The sequence below is a fragment of the Hypanus sabinus genome, chromosome 3 (assembly GCF_030144855.1).
Source record: "Hypanus sabinus isolate sHypSab1 chromosome 3, sHypSab1.hap1, whole genome shotgun sequence".
Taxonomy (NCBI): domain Eukaryota; kingdom Metazoa; phylum Chordata; class Chondrichthyes; order Myliobatiformes; family Dasyatidae; genus Hypanus; species Hypanus sabinus.
Window position 1 is genome coordinate 16,355,699 of NC_082708.1, and position 18,107 is coordinate 16,373,805.

At 44.5% G+C, this 18,107-nt stretch overlaps 1 protein-coding gene across 6 annotated transcripts in view; it reads left to right on the forward strand.

Annotated features, from left to right (window-relative positions):
* Nucleotides 1-380: 380 nt before the first annotated feature.
* The window catches only part of LOC132391068 (putative testis-expressed protein 13C), a 92,464-nt gene continuing 74,737 nt past the window's right edge, over nucleotides 381-18,107 (forward strand). For 4 of the 6 annotated variants that reach the window (XR_009511084.1, XR_009511083.1, XR_009511082.1 and 1 more), the window contains exon 1: nucleotides 385-547. Coding sequence is in view for 3 of the 6 variants with exons in the window: in XM_059963773.1 (XP_059819756.1) it covers nucleotides 487-547 (61 nt within the window). In the remaining 3 variants the exon portion in view is untranslated. Of the gene's footprint in view, nucleotides 548-18,107 lie in introns of all 6 variants that reach the window. The other 2 variants (XM_059963776.1, XM_059963775.1) reach the window with 2 other exon arrangements.

Consider the following 18,107-nt stretch of genomic DNA (forward strand, 5'->3'; position numbering starts at 1 on the left):
CCATAATTTGTTTACCTTGTGCAGCTTTTAAACCGCCAAAGTACACCCTCGACAAGCAATCTTAACAGCATTTATAAAATTATGAGGTGTGTAATCACTCTCCTCAAAATGACACGCTGAAGCCTCATTTCCAAACTTTTAGTGTGGGGAGAAAAAGTACAAAACAAAGAACACGCTGGCGGATTATTTTATTTTTGTTTGGTGATTTTTCCAGTATAGTTACTAACCAGATTTTCTGCAGTCATTGGTTGCCTCTGTCAGGAGGGGTTCCTGCGCCAACAACTGTCAATTCAACCAGGCGGAGCTCCGGGGAACTTCAGCTTCCGATTGGGGGAGAGAGCCGTCACTCACATAGATTGACAGGGCTCCGGGTCGATTTTGTCTCGAAACGTCAAGAGTTACCGAATTAAAAATCATCTACTTTGTAGGGAGTGTCGCGCGAAGAACTATTAGAAGTTTTCACGGAGCGTTTGAATTCCCCATTGCATGATGTTTTTGAGAAGTTTTCTCTTTGCCTCCCTGGCATTCGTTGGTGTCAGAGCGTACGGTAAGGCTTTAATTTAATTACCAGGCATGTGTCTGTTTTACGATTATTTACAAGTTATTTCGGGGTGACTCGGTGCTGAAATACAAGCCGCGATTCGGACTTCCCCAAAAGGCGCCCGCTGCCAGGAAAGAACCAGATCGAGTGCAGAGTGCAAACAGCCGAGTTTGCAGCTGTAACGAGGCCAGTCTCTTGATATTTGCGGTTTTAAACGTACAGGAATCTCAATTACGACAGCATCCCGTGCGGGCGTGGTAAACAGAGTGGTGTCCTAGATGTGAAACGTTTCAAAGGCACTTCTTACCAATGAGGTGTTTGTGCTGGATTATGCATCGCGGTTTAATTCCTGTGTCAAATAAGTTTGAAAACAGGGAAATACTTGAAAACAGAGAAATTGCAAAACACGCGTTGTTCGTTCTGGAGTTCACCGCTAAACCTGCCGCGTTATCATGCACACCGGGAGCACTATCTCTGTAGCCGTCCTGTCTCTCATACAGTGGTCACTGAATGTGTGTTCGTGCTCTTCTGCTGCTGCAGCCCATCCCCTTCAACATTCGTTCAGGGATGCTCTTCTGCACGCTACCGGTTATAAGGTGTGGTTATTTGAGTTACTGTCAACTTGAACCTGCCTGACCATTCTCCACTGATCTCTCTCGTTAACAATGTGTTTTTTCCCCCACAGAACTGCTGCTCACTGGATGTTCTTTTTGCACCACCCTCTGTAAACTCCAAAGGCCACTGTACTTGAAAATCCCAGGCGATCAGCCATTTTTGAGATACTCACACCACCCCATCTGGCACCAACAATCATTCCCCAGTCAAAGCCTCTTAGATCACATTTCTTTCCCCATTCTGATGTTTGGTTGATCAGCAACTGAACCTCTAGGGCCAAGTCTGCATGCTTTTATGCACTGAGTTGCTGCCATGTGATTGGTTGATTAGATATTTGCATTGAAGAGCAGGCATGCATATTAAAGTGGCCACTGAGTGTACTTATGTACTGAAGGAGCAGTCTTTGACATGCGAAACAAAAGCTTTTTACTGTATCTTGGTTTATGTGGCAATAATAAACCAAAACTTACGGACTGATCCCAGCCTACCCTTGGGTTTGTTGTTAACAAAAACAACGCATTTCAGTCTCTGCTTCAAGGTACCTGTGATAAACAATTCCGAATCTGAAGAATAATAATAAGCCCCCCTTTCAATGCTGGCCCAGACTGGCTATGTAACGAGCTGAGGCAGGTACATTAACAGTATTTAAAACGTATGTGGACATCAATGTGGACAGGAAATGTTCAGAGCAGTGCTTCCCAACCTTTTTCATCCATGGAGCCTTACCATTAACTGAGGAGTCTGTACACCCCTGGTTTAGAGGGATCTGGGCTAAAAGCACGCAAATGGCACTCGTTAGAAGGGTATTTTGATTGGCATAGTCCAATTGGGCCCAATGTTCCCTCTACTTGTAATGACCAGTGTGCACAAAAATCTTGTGCTGTGCAGTCTTCTGCCCAGTGACAACGACATGTGCGCACTGAATTTTTAAGTGGAAGTAAACCTGAAGCTATTCCGCTTTAAATGAACTAGCAGTTCTTTTGCGTTTCACACCCTCGGCTTCTTTGGAATTCGACATAGTGGAACAATAATTTTCAGCAATAAAAACAGTATAAATAAGCCAGTTCTAAAATTTGCAGACAAATCATTGCAAACTCAACGTTGTCAACACCGTCTGCCTCAGAAACCAGATGTGCGTGCGTGTACACACACACACACACACACACACCTTAGAGGGAACATTGTTTAGGCAGAATGGCCTGCTACTATGCTGTATGGCTTTATGTTATGTAATACACTTCCTCAGGACCCTTATTTCCTTGATCATTGAAATATTTATCTATCTCCTTTATAGATGTATCTAATGATCTAGGGGGCCGAGAATCCCAGAGGTTGACCACCTTCTGAGAGAAGAAATTTCTACACACATTTTAAGATGAAAGGGGAATGATTGAGAAGAAGCTAGTGGGTCAACTTCTTTAATAGAGCACGAGGGGTCCATGGGACAAGCTGCCCAAGGAAGTGATAGGGCACTTCTTTTTCTTTGGCTGTCCGTCGATTTCGATGTTGACTGAGGCCTGGGCAAGGTTGTATGAAAGACCGGCAGTTGCCCATGCTACTAGTCTCCCCTCTCCACGCCACCGATGTTATCCAAGGGAAAGGCACTAGACCGATGTGCCTTGCTCAAGGCCACAACACATTGCCTCAGCTAAGGCTCGAACTAGCGACCTTCAGATCACTAGACCAACGCCTTAGCCACTTGATCACATGCCAACACACTATTACACTAGTATAATTAAGGCACTATTACAACATTCAAAAGACAGTTGGATAGGTACATAGATAAGGAAGGTGTAGAGGGATTTTGGCCAAATGGGACTAGCACAGGCAGGAACATTGTTAAGATTTGATTTAGATTAGCTTTATCTGTTGGCCGGTGGGGTATTGTCATCAGAACTGGACCTTGAAGCAAATGGTCCTGGGTTTGAATCTGGCCAGCCTCTTGCACGCTTTCCATTTGCACTGGGTTGAGCATCGAGCCAGCAACTCGGCTTCATTAAAAAGAAACAGACAAATGCTAAGGAAACAGCGAAAAAAAAAGCCTCCTGTGTGCCACAAGGTGGGAAAGGGACCAACAATTTTATTTTTCGCATGTATAGTCAAATGCGTCGTTTGAGTCAATGGTAGAGATGGCCACCAAGTGTTGCAGTGCTTCCGGTGTCAACATATCGTTCCCACTAACCCTCGCCTGTATGTCTCTGGAATGTGGGAGGAATCCCACGCTTTCACGGGGAGGAAGTACAGATTCCTTTTGGTCACTGTAAGATGTTACACTAACTGCTATGCTACTGTGCTGCCCCCACCTATTGGTGAGATATTTGAGTGGATAGAGGTACAAGGTAAAGGGAGGATAATTTGAAACTGAGGTATGCAGGAACTTCTCACAGGAGGTGGTGAATCTCTGGAGTTCTCTATCCTTGAGGGTCACAGAGGCTGGTTCATTCAATGCATTTAATGAGGCGGTAGTAAGTATTTGAAAGATCAGGGGTAATAATTCTGGGTGCCCAATTACAGGAAGGATGTGAGTGATTTGGTGCAGAAGGGTTGACAGGAATGCTTATGGCCTCTGTGAGTTCTTTGTTTTCAACTGAACTAGAGAAGGGGAATTTGTTTGAGATGGCACACATCTATTGTGTATGCACAGAGACCAGTGTAGTTAATTATTAATGACCTTGAAACTTTCAGCAAAAACTTCTGACAGGGCAGCGATGTTGCAAAGGTTTTTTCCATTGGGGTTATGAGGATTTGTCAATGCCAGTGCAGATAGAGTCTATCCCAGAGTCATTTTTTGGTACAACCCTAGGTGTCATTGCCACAAAGAAGGGTTGATACCACCATGGTGTTGCTCATTGCTGTAGATCTTGGGATTAGAACCTTAGAGAGGTACAACACAGAAATGGGTCAAGAGGAGTGTTGCTAAGCAAGTCCGCCATGGATGGTTCCAAGCTCGGCTGTGAAAGGAGGAATGATAGACGTGGGGCTAGCAACCCCATCTAGTAAAAGCCCAGAGGTACAGAAATGACAGTGGAAGCTTCAGAGCCCTCATCCCACAGGGAGGAAGGATCTTTGATACCAACAAGATGAGTTACACCTGGAGACGACTGGAAAGATTGGCCTAGGACAGAGTATTCTAGTGAATTGCTGTCGGCGACCTGTGCCCCAGTAGGCTTACATATAAGATTCTGCAGATACTGGAAATCCAGAGTAACATATAGAAAATGCTGGAGGAACTCAGCAGGTCCGGCAGCATCTACAGACATGAAGAAATCGTTGACAGGTTGCTAGGGTCTTGGCCCGAAATGTCAAATCTTTATTCCTCTCCATAGATGCTGCCTGACCTGCTGAGTCCCCACCAGCATTTCGTGTGTATTACTCTGATTTTCAGGGCATTGTTTGGAGGAGATTGCACTAGAGGTGGTGGCGGTAACACTCCCAGTAACTCGCTATCAGTCCATTGAGAAATTCTGACTGTTTGGCATCTAGTTCACACCGGAAATGTTTCCTGCGTTCCTCTTCCGATTCACCGGGGCCCTGGTTCCTGCACCTCCTTTAAGTTTCATCGTTCACTGGGAATTTTATTATAATATATTTAATACATTTTATCAGATGAAGTGGATTAAAATATGTTAAGGTACTGACAAAAATAATATACAATAGTCCAGGAAATTTGCTAATCTGGTATCACCATTCTGGGTTGGGGAGATCCAGACCTGCTCATCTAGGGATGGCGAAGCAACCTATTTTGCTAGCCCTTCTAGCTCTTGTCCCACTTGGGCTAAACAGATGTTTAACCCAATCTCAGATGGCAGTGGGAGGGCGATGCAGGAGTGATTAGATTGGCTGGTTAAGTGGTTTCATATCAACAACTTTGCACTCAGCATTAACGAGAATAAGGAATTGATTGTAGATATCAGGAAGGGAAAGTTGGGAGAACGTACACTCATTGACAGGTCTGTGGTGGAACGGCGAGCAGTTTCAAGTTCCTGGGCATCAACGTCACAAAGGAGAGTCTAACACATTGATGCAATCATGCTGAAGCGATACCAACATCTATAATCCATTAGGAATTTGAGAATATTTGGTATGTAACCAAAGTCCAGCAAACTTCTATAGATGTACCACAGAGAGTGTTCTGATTGGTTTCATCATCGCCTGGTATGGAGCATCCAATGTGCAGGATTGAAAGAGGCTGCAGAGAGCTTTAGGCTCATCGAGCTCCATCACAAACACAAGCTTCCCCACCATCAAACACATCTTCAAAAGGTGGTGCCTCAGGAAGGCACTAGCCATCATTAAGAACCATCACCATCCGGGACATGCCTTCTATTCAAGCCTGCTCTGCTATTAAATATCATAATGATTGATCCACCCCAGGCCTCCTCCCCTGTTCTATTACCTGTTCTCCATTGGCCTTAGTTTCCAAATTTTGCCAAAATGCAAGTGCTTAATTTTTAAATGACCCCATTGATCTACACTCAGTGACCACTTTATCGTGCACCTTCCTCACCTAATAAATTGGCCACTGAGTATGCTTGTGGTCTTCTGCTGGTATGGCCCATCCACTTCAAGGTTCGATGTGCTGTGCGTTCAGAGATGATGTTCTGCTCACCACTGTTTTAATGTGTGGTTATTTGAATTAATGTTGCCTTCCTGTCAGCTTGAAACGGTCTGGCCATTCTCCTCTGGCCTCTCTCATTAAAAGCCATTTTCACACATAGAACTGCTGCTCACTGGATGTTTTTTTTGTTTATCACTGCTTTCTCTGTAAACTTCTGTAATTGTCATGCGTGAAAATCCCAGGCGATCAGTAGCTTCAAGCCACCCTGTCTGGCACCAACGATCATTTCACGGTCAGAGTCACTTAAATTACATTTTTTCCCTATTCTGATATTTGGTCGGAATATCAACTGAACCCCTTGACCATGTCTGCATGCTTTTATGCTTTGAGTTGCTGCCACATGATGAGCTGAATAGATATTTGTAATAATGAGCAGGGTTACAGGTGTAGCTAAAAAGTGGCCATTGAGTGTACTCTCCGCAAGGCACCGGTGATGAGAATTTCTGACATTCACCACCCTCTGAGAGAATTAGTTCCTACACACCTCAGTTTTAAATCACCAAATCCCCAATTGCAACCTGATCACGTGGCCTAAGGAAGCCATGATTCCCAAACAATTCCAAACGTCTTTAAGGAATGTGAGCAAGTTGGAGGGGTGTACATTTGGCTGACCCTGCCCAATCTGACCAAGTTCTAACAGCTCTGATTATAAAGCTTTAACTTTACTGAGTTACCCCACTGTTTTTGAAACAGGCAAAGTATCTTGTAACCTTGTGACGATCTCACAGCAATAATCTTACTCATAAGCATGATCATTATTGTAAAGTAGAAATTCATAGTTTATTTGAGTGATTTCGTATATCCCTTGTTTCACACATTACCTATTAAACCTTAGGCTAATTATGGATGTGGTCACATCTACTTGGTATGGTTTCATTTAAAAAAGAAGTTTAGGTTTCCATGTTCGGAGAAGTGCTCCATTGAATTACATGTAGTTTCAATTCGTGAGTGTGTGTGTCTGTGTGTGGGCACTTGAACACGCAAATAATGACTCAGTTTTATCATTGAAATCCTTTCACACAAACCATTACCATGTTTGGCCACTCTCCCTCACAATTGAAAACAGAGGAATGGAGGTCTAAGGTGGTCAGTCATTCACATCTGAAATCATGATAGTCACGCACATTTTAAACAGGGTCCAGGTTATATTTTGGTTTCTACCTATGACCCAGGCTTAGACATCCCCACCCACATGGCTTCCTTCTCTGACCTACTTACTGTAGAGCATAGAATAGTACAGCACAAGAACAGGGCCGTCGGCATGTAAAGTTGTATTGAACTAACTAAGATGATAACACCTAATCCCTTATGATCCATATATCTCCAGTCTCCACAGATTCATGTTTTTATCATTACTTACTGGTGTTTAGGGCAGCAATGAAGGTCCTCCATCTCTGGTGATGTTCAGGGCTTCCTTCCTCTCGGTTTTCACTACTGTCAGCCATGCAAATCCCGGGTGGAAACTCAGGAATATTCTTGCACTCAGGTGTAGAAGGGTTCTTCATTGCTGTTTCCATAACAATTTTGTTTGACCAGACAGGGTTTGTGAACCCTGAGCTGAACCCCCGAACCGGGAGGATTGGTGGGCCACTCTCAGTCTGGCCTCTACACTTTGATCTGTTTGGCGTTTGACCCTACCAAGAGTCAAAACAATAAGCCCTGACTCCAGCCGGCACAGCTCTCTGGGTCACTGAGGCACGCAAGCCTCCAAATCACAAGGTTGTGGTCCTCTTGGAGTATGTTGTTTATCCAAGAGCCGCTCAAATGCCCTGTGTCAAAGGTAGCTTGCCCCACATATCTTTTAAATTTTCTCCCTCTCACAAATCTGCGCCCTCTAATATTAGACATTTCAACCCTGGTAAACTGATACCAAATATCTATCTGGATACCCAACTGTTTGCTGCCCAGCTTACCTGTCTTCTTCACTAAATGCACTTTGTCTCGCTTGCTTCCATCTCTCCAGGTAACTGCAGACAGCCTCGAAGATGGTGAGATCAGGGCTTGAGGCGGCCATACCATCTGAAGCCATATAAAAAAAAATCTAGGGTGCCTCAGTCTTCTACACAGTACTGTGCTTATCCAAACTTCTCTTAAATATGAAATTGAACCTGCAGCCACCACTTCCACTGGTAGCTTGTTCCACACACTCAGCACCCTCTGAGTGAAGAAGTTCCCGTTCAGGTTCCCCTTAAATATTTCACCTTTCATCCTTTATCTGTGACCTCTAGTGCTAGTCTCACTCACCCTCAATGGACAAAGCCTGATTGTACTTGCCCTGTCTATACACCTTATAATTTCTAACAGATCTCCCCTCATTCTACTGTACTCCAGGAATTAAAGCCTATTTAATCTTTCCCAAGAGCTCGGTGGTTATCCGGTTCAATACATCTGCACTGTTTGCTGAGGTGACTTAGGGAATTTGTCCCCCATGTCTGGGCTAAGACATAGATAACCATAGAAACAATAGCTCATCTCTGCATTCTTACAAACCATACGTGAGTTTTCAACACAGCCAAGTCTATCAGGAAAACCACCCTTCAGGATTATAATATAACTGCAACTTTTGCATTCGGTTCCCCTTGCAATAACTGAAAACATTCTGTTAGCTGTCCTCATTATTTGCTGCATCTTTAGACTAGCCCTTTATGAATGATACACTAAATTACTCCCATTTTCTGCACAGAACATGTAACAGTACAGTACAGCTCAGGCCCTTCAGCCCACTATGTTGTGCTGGTCCATTAGGCACAAAAAAAAAAGTCACAAACACAAGTCTGGCTTGAGGGATGACAGTCGGCGAGGAGGCTACTCTGCTACTTACAAAACCCTGAGCTTGAGTTAGGTTGCCTGTGAATATTTTTGCACTGAGTTCCTCACAAACATTTGGTGTGCTAAGCAGTTTTAGAGACAGTGCCCATCCATCCGAACATCAGGCCAGTAGCAAAAGCATTTCATGCTGGATGCACCATCTGGCTGGTTACCCCAGGCCAACCATTGGCTTCTCAGCCAAGCACATACACCAAACGTCCGAACCTGTGGTCCCTCTCGTTCTGTGCAGTATTGCTATTGTAACATTTGGGTAAAGTACGGTGGTATACACTGAGTGCCCACCTGTACACCTGCTCGTTAATGCAAATATCTAATCAGCCAATCATGGGGCAGCAACCCAACTCAAAAAAGCATGCAGACATGGTCAAGCAGTTCAATTTTTGTTCAGACCAAACACCAGAATGGGGGAAGAAATGTGATCTCAGTGACTTTGACTGTGGAATGGTTGTTGGTGCCAGGTGGGGTGATCTGAGTATCTCAAATACTGCTGTTCTGTTGGGATCTTCATGCACAACAGTCTCTAGAGTGTACAAGGAATGTACAAAAACCAAAAAAAGACATCCGATGAGCAGCAGTTCTGTGGGAAAAATTGTCTTGTTAATAAGAGAGATCAGAGGAGAATGGCCAGATTGGCTCAAGCTGACAGGACGGTGACAGTATCCCAAATAACCACACGTTATAATAGAGGTGTGTAGAAGAGCTTCTCAGAATGTACTAGTCATTGAAACTTGAAGTGTATGGGGCACAGCAGCAGAAGATTCAGTGGCCATTTTATTAGGAACAGGAGGTATATCAGTATGTCACCATTTAGCCTAATAACAATCAATCAGCACCAGGAATTCTAATTCCAGACACCACCAACGCTCTCAGCTCTTGGCATCTTCTCCTTGGGTTGCTCTTGACATCCGAGTAACCGCTTCACTTCAAAGTTTCTGAATGGTTTGTTGATTACGTAGTTGTGAACACAGCCCTGGTTTGACATGAAAACCAGCTTCCTTCTATTAACCATGTCTACACTTCTCACTGCAGCCCCTCCATGGACATTACTGAGCCTGGCTGTGAAAGGAGGAGGGTTGGGAATGAGGCAAACAACTCCATCCCATTAAAACCCAGTGAGATAGAAACATCAACAGGATCTCTCTGGATGAGGAAGATCTTCACCTAGAAGACATATAGATGGACCAATCCTAGACTTGAAGACTGGTCCAGGACAGAGGACTTTGATGACTCTATGCCACGATGTAGGTATTGGTCTTAAGAAGAAGACACATCTCGCTGCCTTGGAAAAGCAGCCAGCATAATTAAAGATCCCAACCACCCCAGTCATTCTCTCTTCTCCTCGCTCCCACTGGGTGGAAGACACAAAAGCCTAAGAACACTCTAGAACCACCATACAGAGAAGAGATTACACCATTCTTACCTGATCTTCTGCCAGTCAACAGTCAGCTTTGACTCAGCGGGCAACAATCCGACTTCTCTCAAGGCTTGAGTCCTGTTCTGGAGATCTAATTCAGGCTGACATTTTGGGAGTTTGAGCGGAGAACCTGAATGCCCTGTTGGGTGGGAACAAATACCGATTTATCCCTGGGATTCTGATCAATGCTTATCCTGCTAATAATAATTACATAAATTGTTTCCTCGTTTATCACAGAACACAGCTCTCTTTATGAGGCTATAAAAACTGCACTGTAAAAAAGTTGAATAAAACATGTTTCCTGTTGATTACTGTCATGGCCAACAAGACGCTTATTCCCTCAGATGCCAATGAGCTTGTTGAATTATGCTCAGATGTTTCCATGGTGGATAAACTTCTTTAAATGATGTAAATTTAACAATGGTCATTTCAGAAGGTAACGCATATTGAAATAGTTTGCAACAGAACATAGAACAGTACAACCCAGGAACAGGCCATTTGGCCCACAGTGTTGTACTGAACCAGCTAAAAAGCAAATCAAAAACACCCAGGCTCTAATCCCTTCAACCTACACCATGTCAATGTTTCTCCATCCTCTTTATATCCCTGTGTCTATGCAAATGCCTCTTAAAAGCCCCTGATGCATTTGCCTCTACCACCATACCAGTCTGCGAATCCCAGGTATCCATGACTCTCTGAGTAAAAAACTTGCCCCTCCCACTCCCTTTGAATCTTCCGTCTCTCACCTTCAATGCATGTCCTCCGGTGTTAGACATTTCCGCCCTGGGAAACAGATACCCTGTCCACTCTATCTATGCCTCTCAGTCTGGTAAACCTCTGACAGATCTTCCCTCGGCCTCCCAACACTCCAGAGAAAACAACCCAAGTTTATCCAACCTCTTGTGATAGCACATGCCCACCACACCGGGCAACAATGGTGGCAGTGAGATCGAAAAGCACAAATGTAATTATAAAACAGGACGCTGAGCTCAAAAAATATTTTTCTCTTTCCACAGCGGCCTGAACTGCCGGGTGTTTCCTTCATTTTCTATTCTTGTTTCAAGAAATGTTTTGCTAGGAATTCCCAAGGTTTTAGCTTTGTCTTGCTGTTGCAGTGAATTTAGTCTATGCACCTCTCATTTTCTCAGCATTATCTTGTGTTTAAAAGTGGTTGAATTCCACAGCAAATTGTTGTGGTAGGCAGAAGCTGAAGTAAACATAAAGATTACTTGAAAGTCAGTTAGGGTCAGCAAGGAGAGAAGTAGTTAATATTTTGTAATCAGGGCCTATCATCTGAACTGGAATAAACAGTGATAAACAGCAATGAGTCCATGCAGGCCACTTATTCGCACCAATTGGATATTCTTCTCGTTGTGTTCCATTCGACACCTCCCAGATCCTAAGCAACACATACACAATGCAGGTGGAACTCAGCAGGTCAGGAAATGAATCAACAGTCGATGTTTCGGACTGAGACGCTTCTTCAGGACTGAAAAGGGAGGGCCAAGTTGCCAGAATTAGAAGTTGGGGAGAGGAGAAGGAGGGCAAGCTAGAAGGTTGATGCACCATCAATAACTCGGAGACTGGAAGTGAACGATAGGCTTTTATTATCAGCAAAAGGGAGCACGACATCTCGAAGACTGAGGGAGAAGCAGTGCCCCAATCGCCTTTATACAGGGGTCTGTGGGAGGAGCCACAGGTGCAGTCAGCAGAGGGGCAGGTCCAGACAGGTACACATAGTTTACCACATAGGTGAAGCCAGCTGGGTGGGAAAGGTAAAGGGCTGGAGAAGAAGGAATCTGAAAGGAGAGGAGAGTGGACCATAGGAGACAGGGAAGGAGGAGGAGAGCTGGGGGAAGAGATAGGCAGGTAAGAAGAGGTTAAAGGCCAAGGTGGGGAATAGAAGAAGAGGGAAGGGGGCGGGGGTAAAATTTGCCAGTAGGAGAAATCAATGTTCATGTCATCAGATTGGAGCTACCTAGATGGAATATAAGATGTTGTTCCACCACCCTGAGAGTGGCCTCAACTGCCAGATCCTATTTGATTTTGACTTTGAACTGCAAAATCAGAGTGGAATCAAGTCATCCTCAATGCTACAGCCCAAATGTGGGCACGCATGTTTAGTATCTGTGGCTATAATTGTCAGTATGGATATAGAACATAGAATAGTACAGCACAGTATAGGCCCTTCGGCCCACAATGTTGTGCCGACCCTTAAACCCTGCCTCCCATATAACCCTCCCCCACCTTAAATTCCTCCATATACCTGTCTAGTAGTCTCTTAAATTTCACTAGTGTACCTGCCTCCACCACTGACTCAGACAGTGCATTGCACGCACCAACCACTCTCTGAGTAAAAAAACTTTCCTCTAATATCCCCCTTGAACTTACCACCCCTTACCTTAAAGCCTTGTTCTCTTGTACTGAGCAGTGGTGCCCTGGGGAAGAGATGCTGGCTGTCCACTCTATCTATTTCTCTTAATATCTTGTATACATCTATCATGTCTCCTCTCATCCTCCTTCTCTCCGAAGAGTAAAGCCCTAGCTCCCTTAATTTCTGATCATAATCCATACTCTCTAAACCAGGCAGCATCCTGGTAAATCTCCTCTGTACCCTTTCCAATGCTTCCACATCCTTCCTATAGTGAGGCGACTAGAACTGGATACAGTACTCCAAGTGTGGCCTAACCACAGTTTTATAGAGCTGCATCATTACCTTGCGACTCTTAAACTCTATCCCTAGACTTATGAAAGCTAACACCCCATAAGCTTTCTTAACTACCCTATCTACCTGTGAGACAACTTTCAGGGATATGTTGGGCTGAGAGGCCTGTTTCTGTGCTAGATGACCCTATAACAGTGAGATGATCTCATTGTAGGAAAATAGACATGATATCAGATCAGACATCATCTTGCTGAATGGCGGAGCATACTTAAGGGGCCCGTATAAGACCATTAGATTATGGAGCAGAATTAGGCTGTTTCGCCCATCGAGTCTGCTCCATTGCTGATCCAGTTCCTTCTCAGCCCCAATCTCATGCCTTCTTCCCATATCCCTTCATGCCCTGACTAGTCAAGGATCTATCAATCTCTGCCTTCAATACACCCAATGACTTGGCCTCCACAGCCGCCTGTGGCAGCGAATTCCACTGATTGACCACCCTCTGGCTAAAGAAATTCCTCCTCATCTCCATTCTAAAAGGACACCCCTCTATTCTGAAGCTGTGTCCTCTGGTCCTAGATTCCCCCACCATAGGAAACATCCACTCCATCATGGCCTTTCAGCATTTGATTGGTTTCAATGAGGTCACCCTAGGTGACCTGGTGTTATTGCAAGTTTTGTGTCCTTGTTTTACAAATTAAATTTCATATTAAAATCATCAAATTTTTTTGTCAGGATATGCATGAATTGCAGAGTGAATTTCAATGGAAAAGGCAGGACAAAAGCAGAGAGTAGATGAGTACTTCATCTGATTTATCAGATAGGGTTGCTGGTTTGGGCAGGGTGTGTTGGCTGGCTGCAGATGAGCTGCGGTCTGTTCAAGATTGGGCAGCAAAGAAAGGAAGTTAAATGAAAAGCTACAGCAGTAACCTTCATCCTGCTGCAACTGAACTGCACTCTTCCTGTCACGCACACGTTAGAGACTCGTGCCCTCACCAACAATGTGTTTCTTTCAGGTAATGGAAGGCTGGGCTGCATCTTGCACCAATGTCAGTCTTCTGTCACAAGCTGTCACCCAAATATACTAGGCTTCGTTCAGAGGCTGAGGGTAGTTTTTGGCAGGAACTTACACAGCTCTTGTCTGTTGGTTATGCCATCTAATTCTCTGTACTCAACAGGTTCTGAGTTGATTAAACACCTAAAGTTTAGTGCCTCTACTATGACCAGGGTGGCACTGGCTGACTTCAGTTATATCTGGTGAGATATAAGTTTGCATCGCTGGAATGCAGTAGAGGCAACCTCACTGGCTTTGCACTGGCCTTAGACCACATGGACAAGAGCAATGCCTCCATCAGGCTGCTGCTTATTGATAACAGCTCCACGTCTAGCACCATCACCCCCTCAGTACTAATCAGCAAGCTTCAAGAGCTGGGCCTCTGTACCTCCTTCTGCAACTGGATTCCTGATTTCTTCATCAGGAAACCTTAGTCAATATAGATCGGAAATAATTACCTGCACTGACAATCAATACCGGTGCTGAGCCCGCTGCTGTGCTCTCTCTACACCCATGACTGTGTGGATACGCACAGCACAAGCACCATCCATAAGTTCGCTGATGACACAACGGTCAGAATCTCAGATGGTTATGAGGAGTGAGATAGATTGGCTGGCTGAGTGGTGCCAAAACAATAACCTTGCACTAAATGTTCATTTTGGACATCAACAAAGGAAAGCCAAGGGAGACGCACACCGGTCCTTAGAGGGGTCAGCATTGGAAAAGGGGAACAGTTTCAAATGCCTTGGTGTCAACATCTCTGAAGGTCTATCCTGGGCCTAACATATTGATACAATTATAAAGGAGGCATGCCAGTGGCTATTTTTCATCTGGAGTTGGTGGAGATTTGATCTATCACCAAAGGATCTCAGCAATTTCTACAGATATACAATGGAGAGCATTCTAAATGGTTACATCACTATTTGGTATGGAGAGGTCAGCGCATAGGATCAGAAAAAAGCTGCAGAGGGTTGTAAACTCAGCCAGCTCCATCATGGGAACTAGCCTCCCCACTGTCAAGGACATCTTCAAAAGGCTATGCCTCAAAAAGGTGGCATTCATCATTAGGCATTACCCAGGACATGCCCTCTTCTCACTAAACCATCAGGGAGGAAGCCTGAAGCCACACACTCAACATTTTAAGAACAACTTCATTCCCTTAGCCATCAGAATTCTGAACGGTCCATGGATCTGGCAACGTTACTTCACTCTTTTTTGTACTATTTACTGTAATTTAAAGAATATTTATGCCTTGCACTGTACTGCTGCCACAAAACAACTGACTTCACAATGTTTGTCAGTGATACTAAAATTTTCTAGTTCTGCATGACCTTCCATTATTTAGTTTATTTTTCTGAGAACAATGCAAGAAGCTAAATTGTGCAAGTTTCATTGTTTTAATTAAAAGTTTTTGAAAAGCGGTTTCACTACATTATTATTCACTTCCACCTTGTTTGTCCAATCTTACTTTGTGCTTATTCTGAATCTCTTGTATTTATTATTATTGGTTTATTATTATTAATTGCTATGGTCACAGCCACAGGTACTTCAGTAAGTAGCATTGTTTTAAGAATTAAAAAAAAAATCTATCGATACGCTAAATCGACAAACCTCGGACGGCAGACTTGGGTTTCAATTGTCGTTCCCCTTTAAGGAACTGGAAGCAGGGACCTCACACCAGTTTACAAGTTCAATTGAGATGCAAAGGTTTTAGACTTCCACTCCCAACTATCCTGAAATATCTGGAAAATAAAATTGAAGACTTCAGAGCAAGATTGCCATGGCAGAGAGACATCAGAGACTATTGTGTACTTAGCTTCATGGAAACGTGGCTCACACCCTTCATTTTGGAAACAGCGCTGCAGCTTGATGGCTTCACCATTCTCCACAATAACAGGACAGCAGAGTCTTCAAAGGCAGTGGAGGGGCAGCATGTATTATCATTCAAAGGTTTCAGAGGTTTCAAAGGTACATTTAATGTCAGAGAAATGTATACAATGTACATCCTGAAATGCTTTTACTTCGCAACCATCCACAAAAACAGAGGAGTGCCCCCAAAGAATGAATGACAGTGAAATGTTAGAACCCCAAAGCCCCCCCCAGCTCCCCTCTCTCCCACGTGTAAGCGGCAGCAGGCAACAATCCCACCTCCCCCACCAGCAAAAAAGAAGTATCGGCACCCGCCACCGAGCGCTCAGGCATGAGCAAGGCAACAGCAAAGACAAAGACTTGCAGTACTCCAAAGAGTACATTGTTCAGCCAGCATTTGACATACCACAGGCTCTCTTGCTCCCTAATAAGGGAGAAAGAGGTATCTCTGTTTCACAGTGATTGGGGAGACTTAACAAACAACTCACTGGTTTATGATGTTAAAAGTCCGTTGTGTCGCTTTTTCTGAGCTTTGTGCCCAAAGATCTCGGGTCTCCAGGCACACAGCCTTGCACCTTCCATCTCCCATGACACACTCGTCTTCTGCTTGGACACCAACCTCTGATTCCTCCATCTCCAGAGCCACGAAAGCTCAGTCCTCCGAAGGCGAGCAGCGCTCTTAGGCCGAGCCCTTGGCGTGCCGAACAACGGCCAATTGTGAAACCCTGAGAGCAGGTCCCGTTCCTGCAAAGAACTGTAGTTTGCGCTTAACTCCAGGTCAGGGTCTTCAAAAGAACCCTGAAAGGGAAAAGTAGAGCTGTTTCTGAAGATGCAAGCAAAGGAGTCACCGTTAGGCACCATTAACCCACCTAAGCTGCGTCTTCATGGTTCACAAACGTGATGGTTCTGTCTCAGTCCTGCTCACCCAACCTGGAAGATCAAGCAATCAAATGCCATCCACTTTACCTATCAAGGGAATTCCCAGCCATTATTCTCGTAAAAATGTACATTCCACCTCAGGCCAATGTGAAGCAGGCACAGGAGGAGCTGAGCAACATAACTAGCAAGCATGAAAACTGCACACAGTGATCCCTTCCCTAACCAGGCTGCAAGAAGTATCTGAACAATTACCACCAATGTATCACTTGTAGAACCTGATGATCCAACATAGTTGACTACCATTAGAGCACCATGAAGAAGCCTTACCATGCTAATCCCACACCCACACTTTAGAAAGTCTGATCTCCTGGCTATACTTCTACTTCCTGAGTATTGGCAGAGGCTAAGGGCCACAGGACCAGTAGTAAGGATCAAGATGGTGTAGTGAAGGGAGGTAGAAGAACGCTTACAAGACTGCTTTGAGCCAGTGGACTGGACAATATTCAAGGATTCATCTTTGAGTCTGAATGAACATGCCACTGTTGTCACTGGCTTCTAAAAAAACCTGTGTGGATGAGTGTGTGTGCCTTTGAAAACGTACACAAATCAAAAACCGTGGATGGACTAGGAGATTCGTAGTATGCTGAGGGCTAGAACTGTGGTGATCAGGAACTAGGCAAGAAGTCCAGGTACAACCTACGGAAAGTTATAGTAAGAGGGAGAAAACAATTCTGATTGCAGTTAGAGATGGAATTGGAAGTATGTCAGCTGCAGCAGGGTTTGCAGGCTATCACTTTCTACAAAGTGAAATCTACCATCGTGAGTGACAGTGATGCTGCACGCCGAGAGGAGCTCAGTGAAACTGCATCTGTGTGAATCTCTGCAGCATCTGATGACCCTGTGATCTCTGGCTTGGTGGCCGACACGAGAGCATCTTTTAAGCTGGTGAACTGTTGCAAGACGTTAAGGCCTGATGGTGTGCCTCGTAGGGCTCTGAAAACCTGTGCGAACTAACTGTCGGAAATGTACAAGGACATCTTCAATCTCTCACTGCTGCAGTTGGAGGTTCACACCTGCTTCAATCATACCAGTGCCCAAGAAGAGTAGGGTGAGCTGCCTCCAAGACTATCACCCAGTGGTATTCACATCTACTGTGATGAAATGCTTTGGGAAGTTGGTCATAGCTAGAATCAACTCCTGCTTAAGCAAGGAACTGGACGCACTGCAATTTCCCATCACCACAATAGGCTCACAGCAGATACAATACCACTAGCTCTCCACTTGGTCCTGGATCACAAGGACAATAGTAATACTTTTGTCAGGCTACTGTTTATTGACTTCAGCTCAGTGTTCAACACAATTATACCCTCAGTTCTAATAAAAAAAACTCCAAAACCTGGCACTCTGTACCTTCCTGTGCAACTGGATTATTGACTTCCACACTGGGAGATCACAGTCTGGATGGATTAGAAATAACATCTCCTCTTCGCTGACTATCAACATTGGTGCACCTCAAGGATGAGTGCTTAGCTCTACTCTCTCTACACCTATGACTGTGTGGCTAGGCGCAGCAAAAATACCAATGGGTAAATTTACTGGTGACACAATTATTTGGAGAATCTCAGA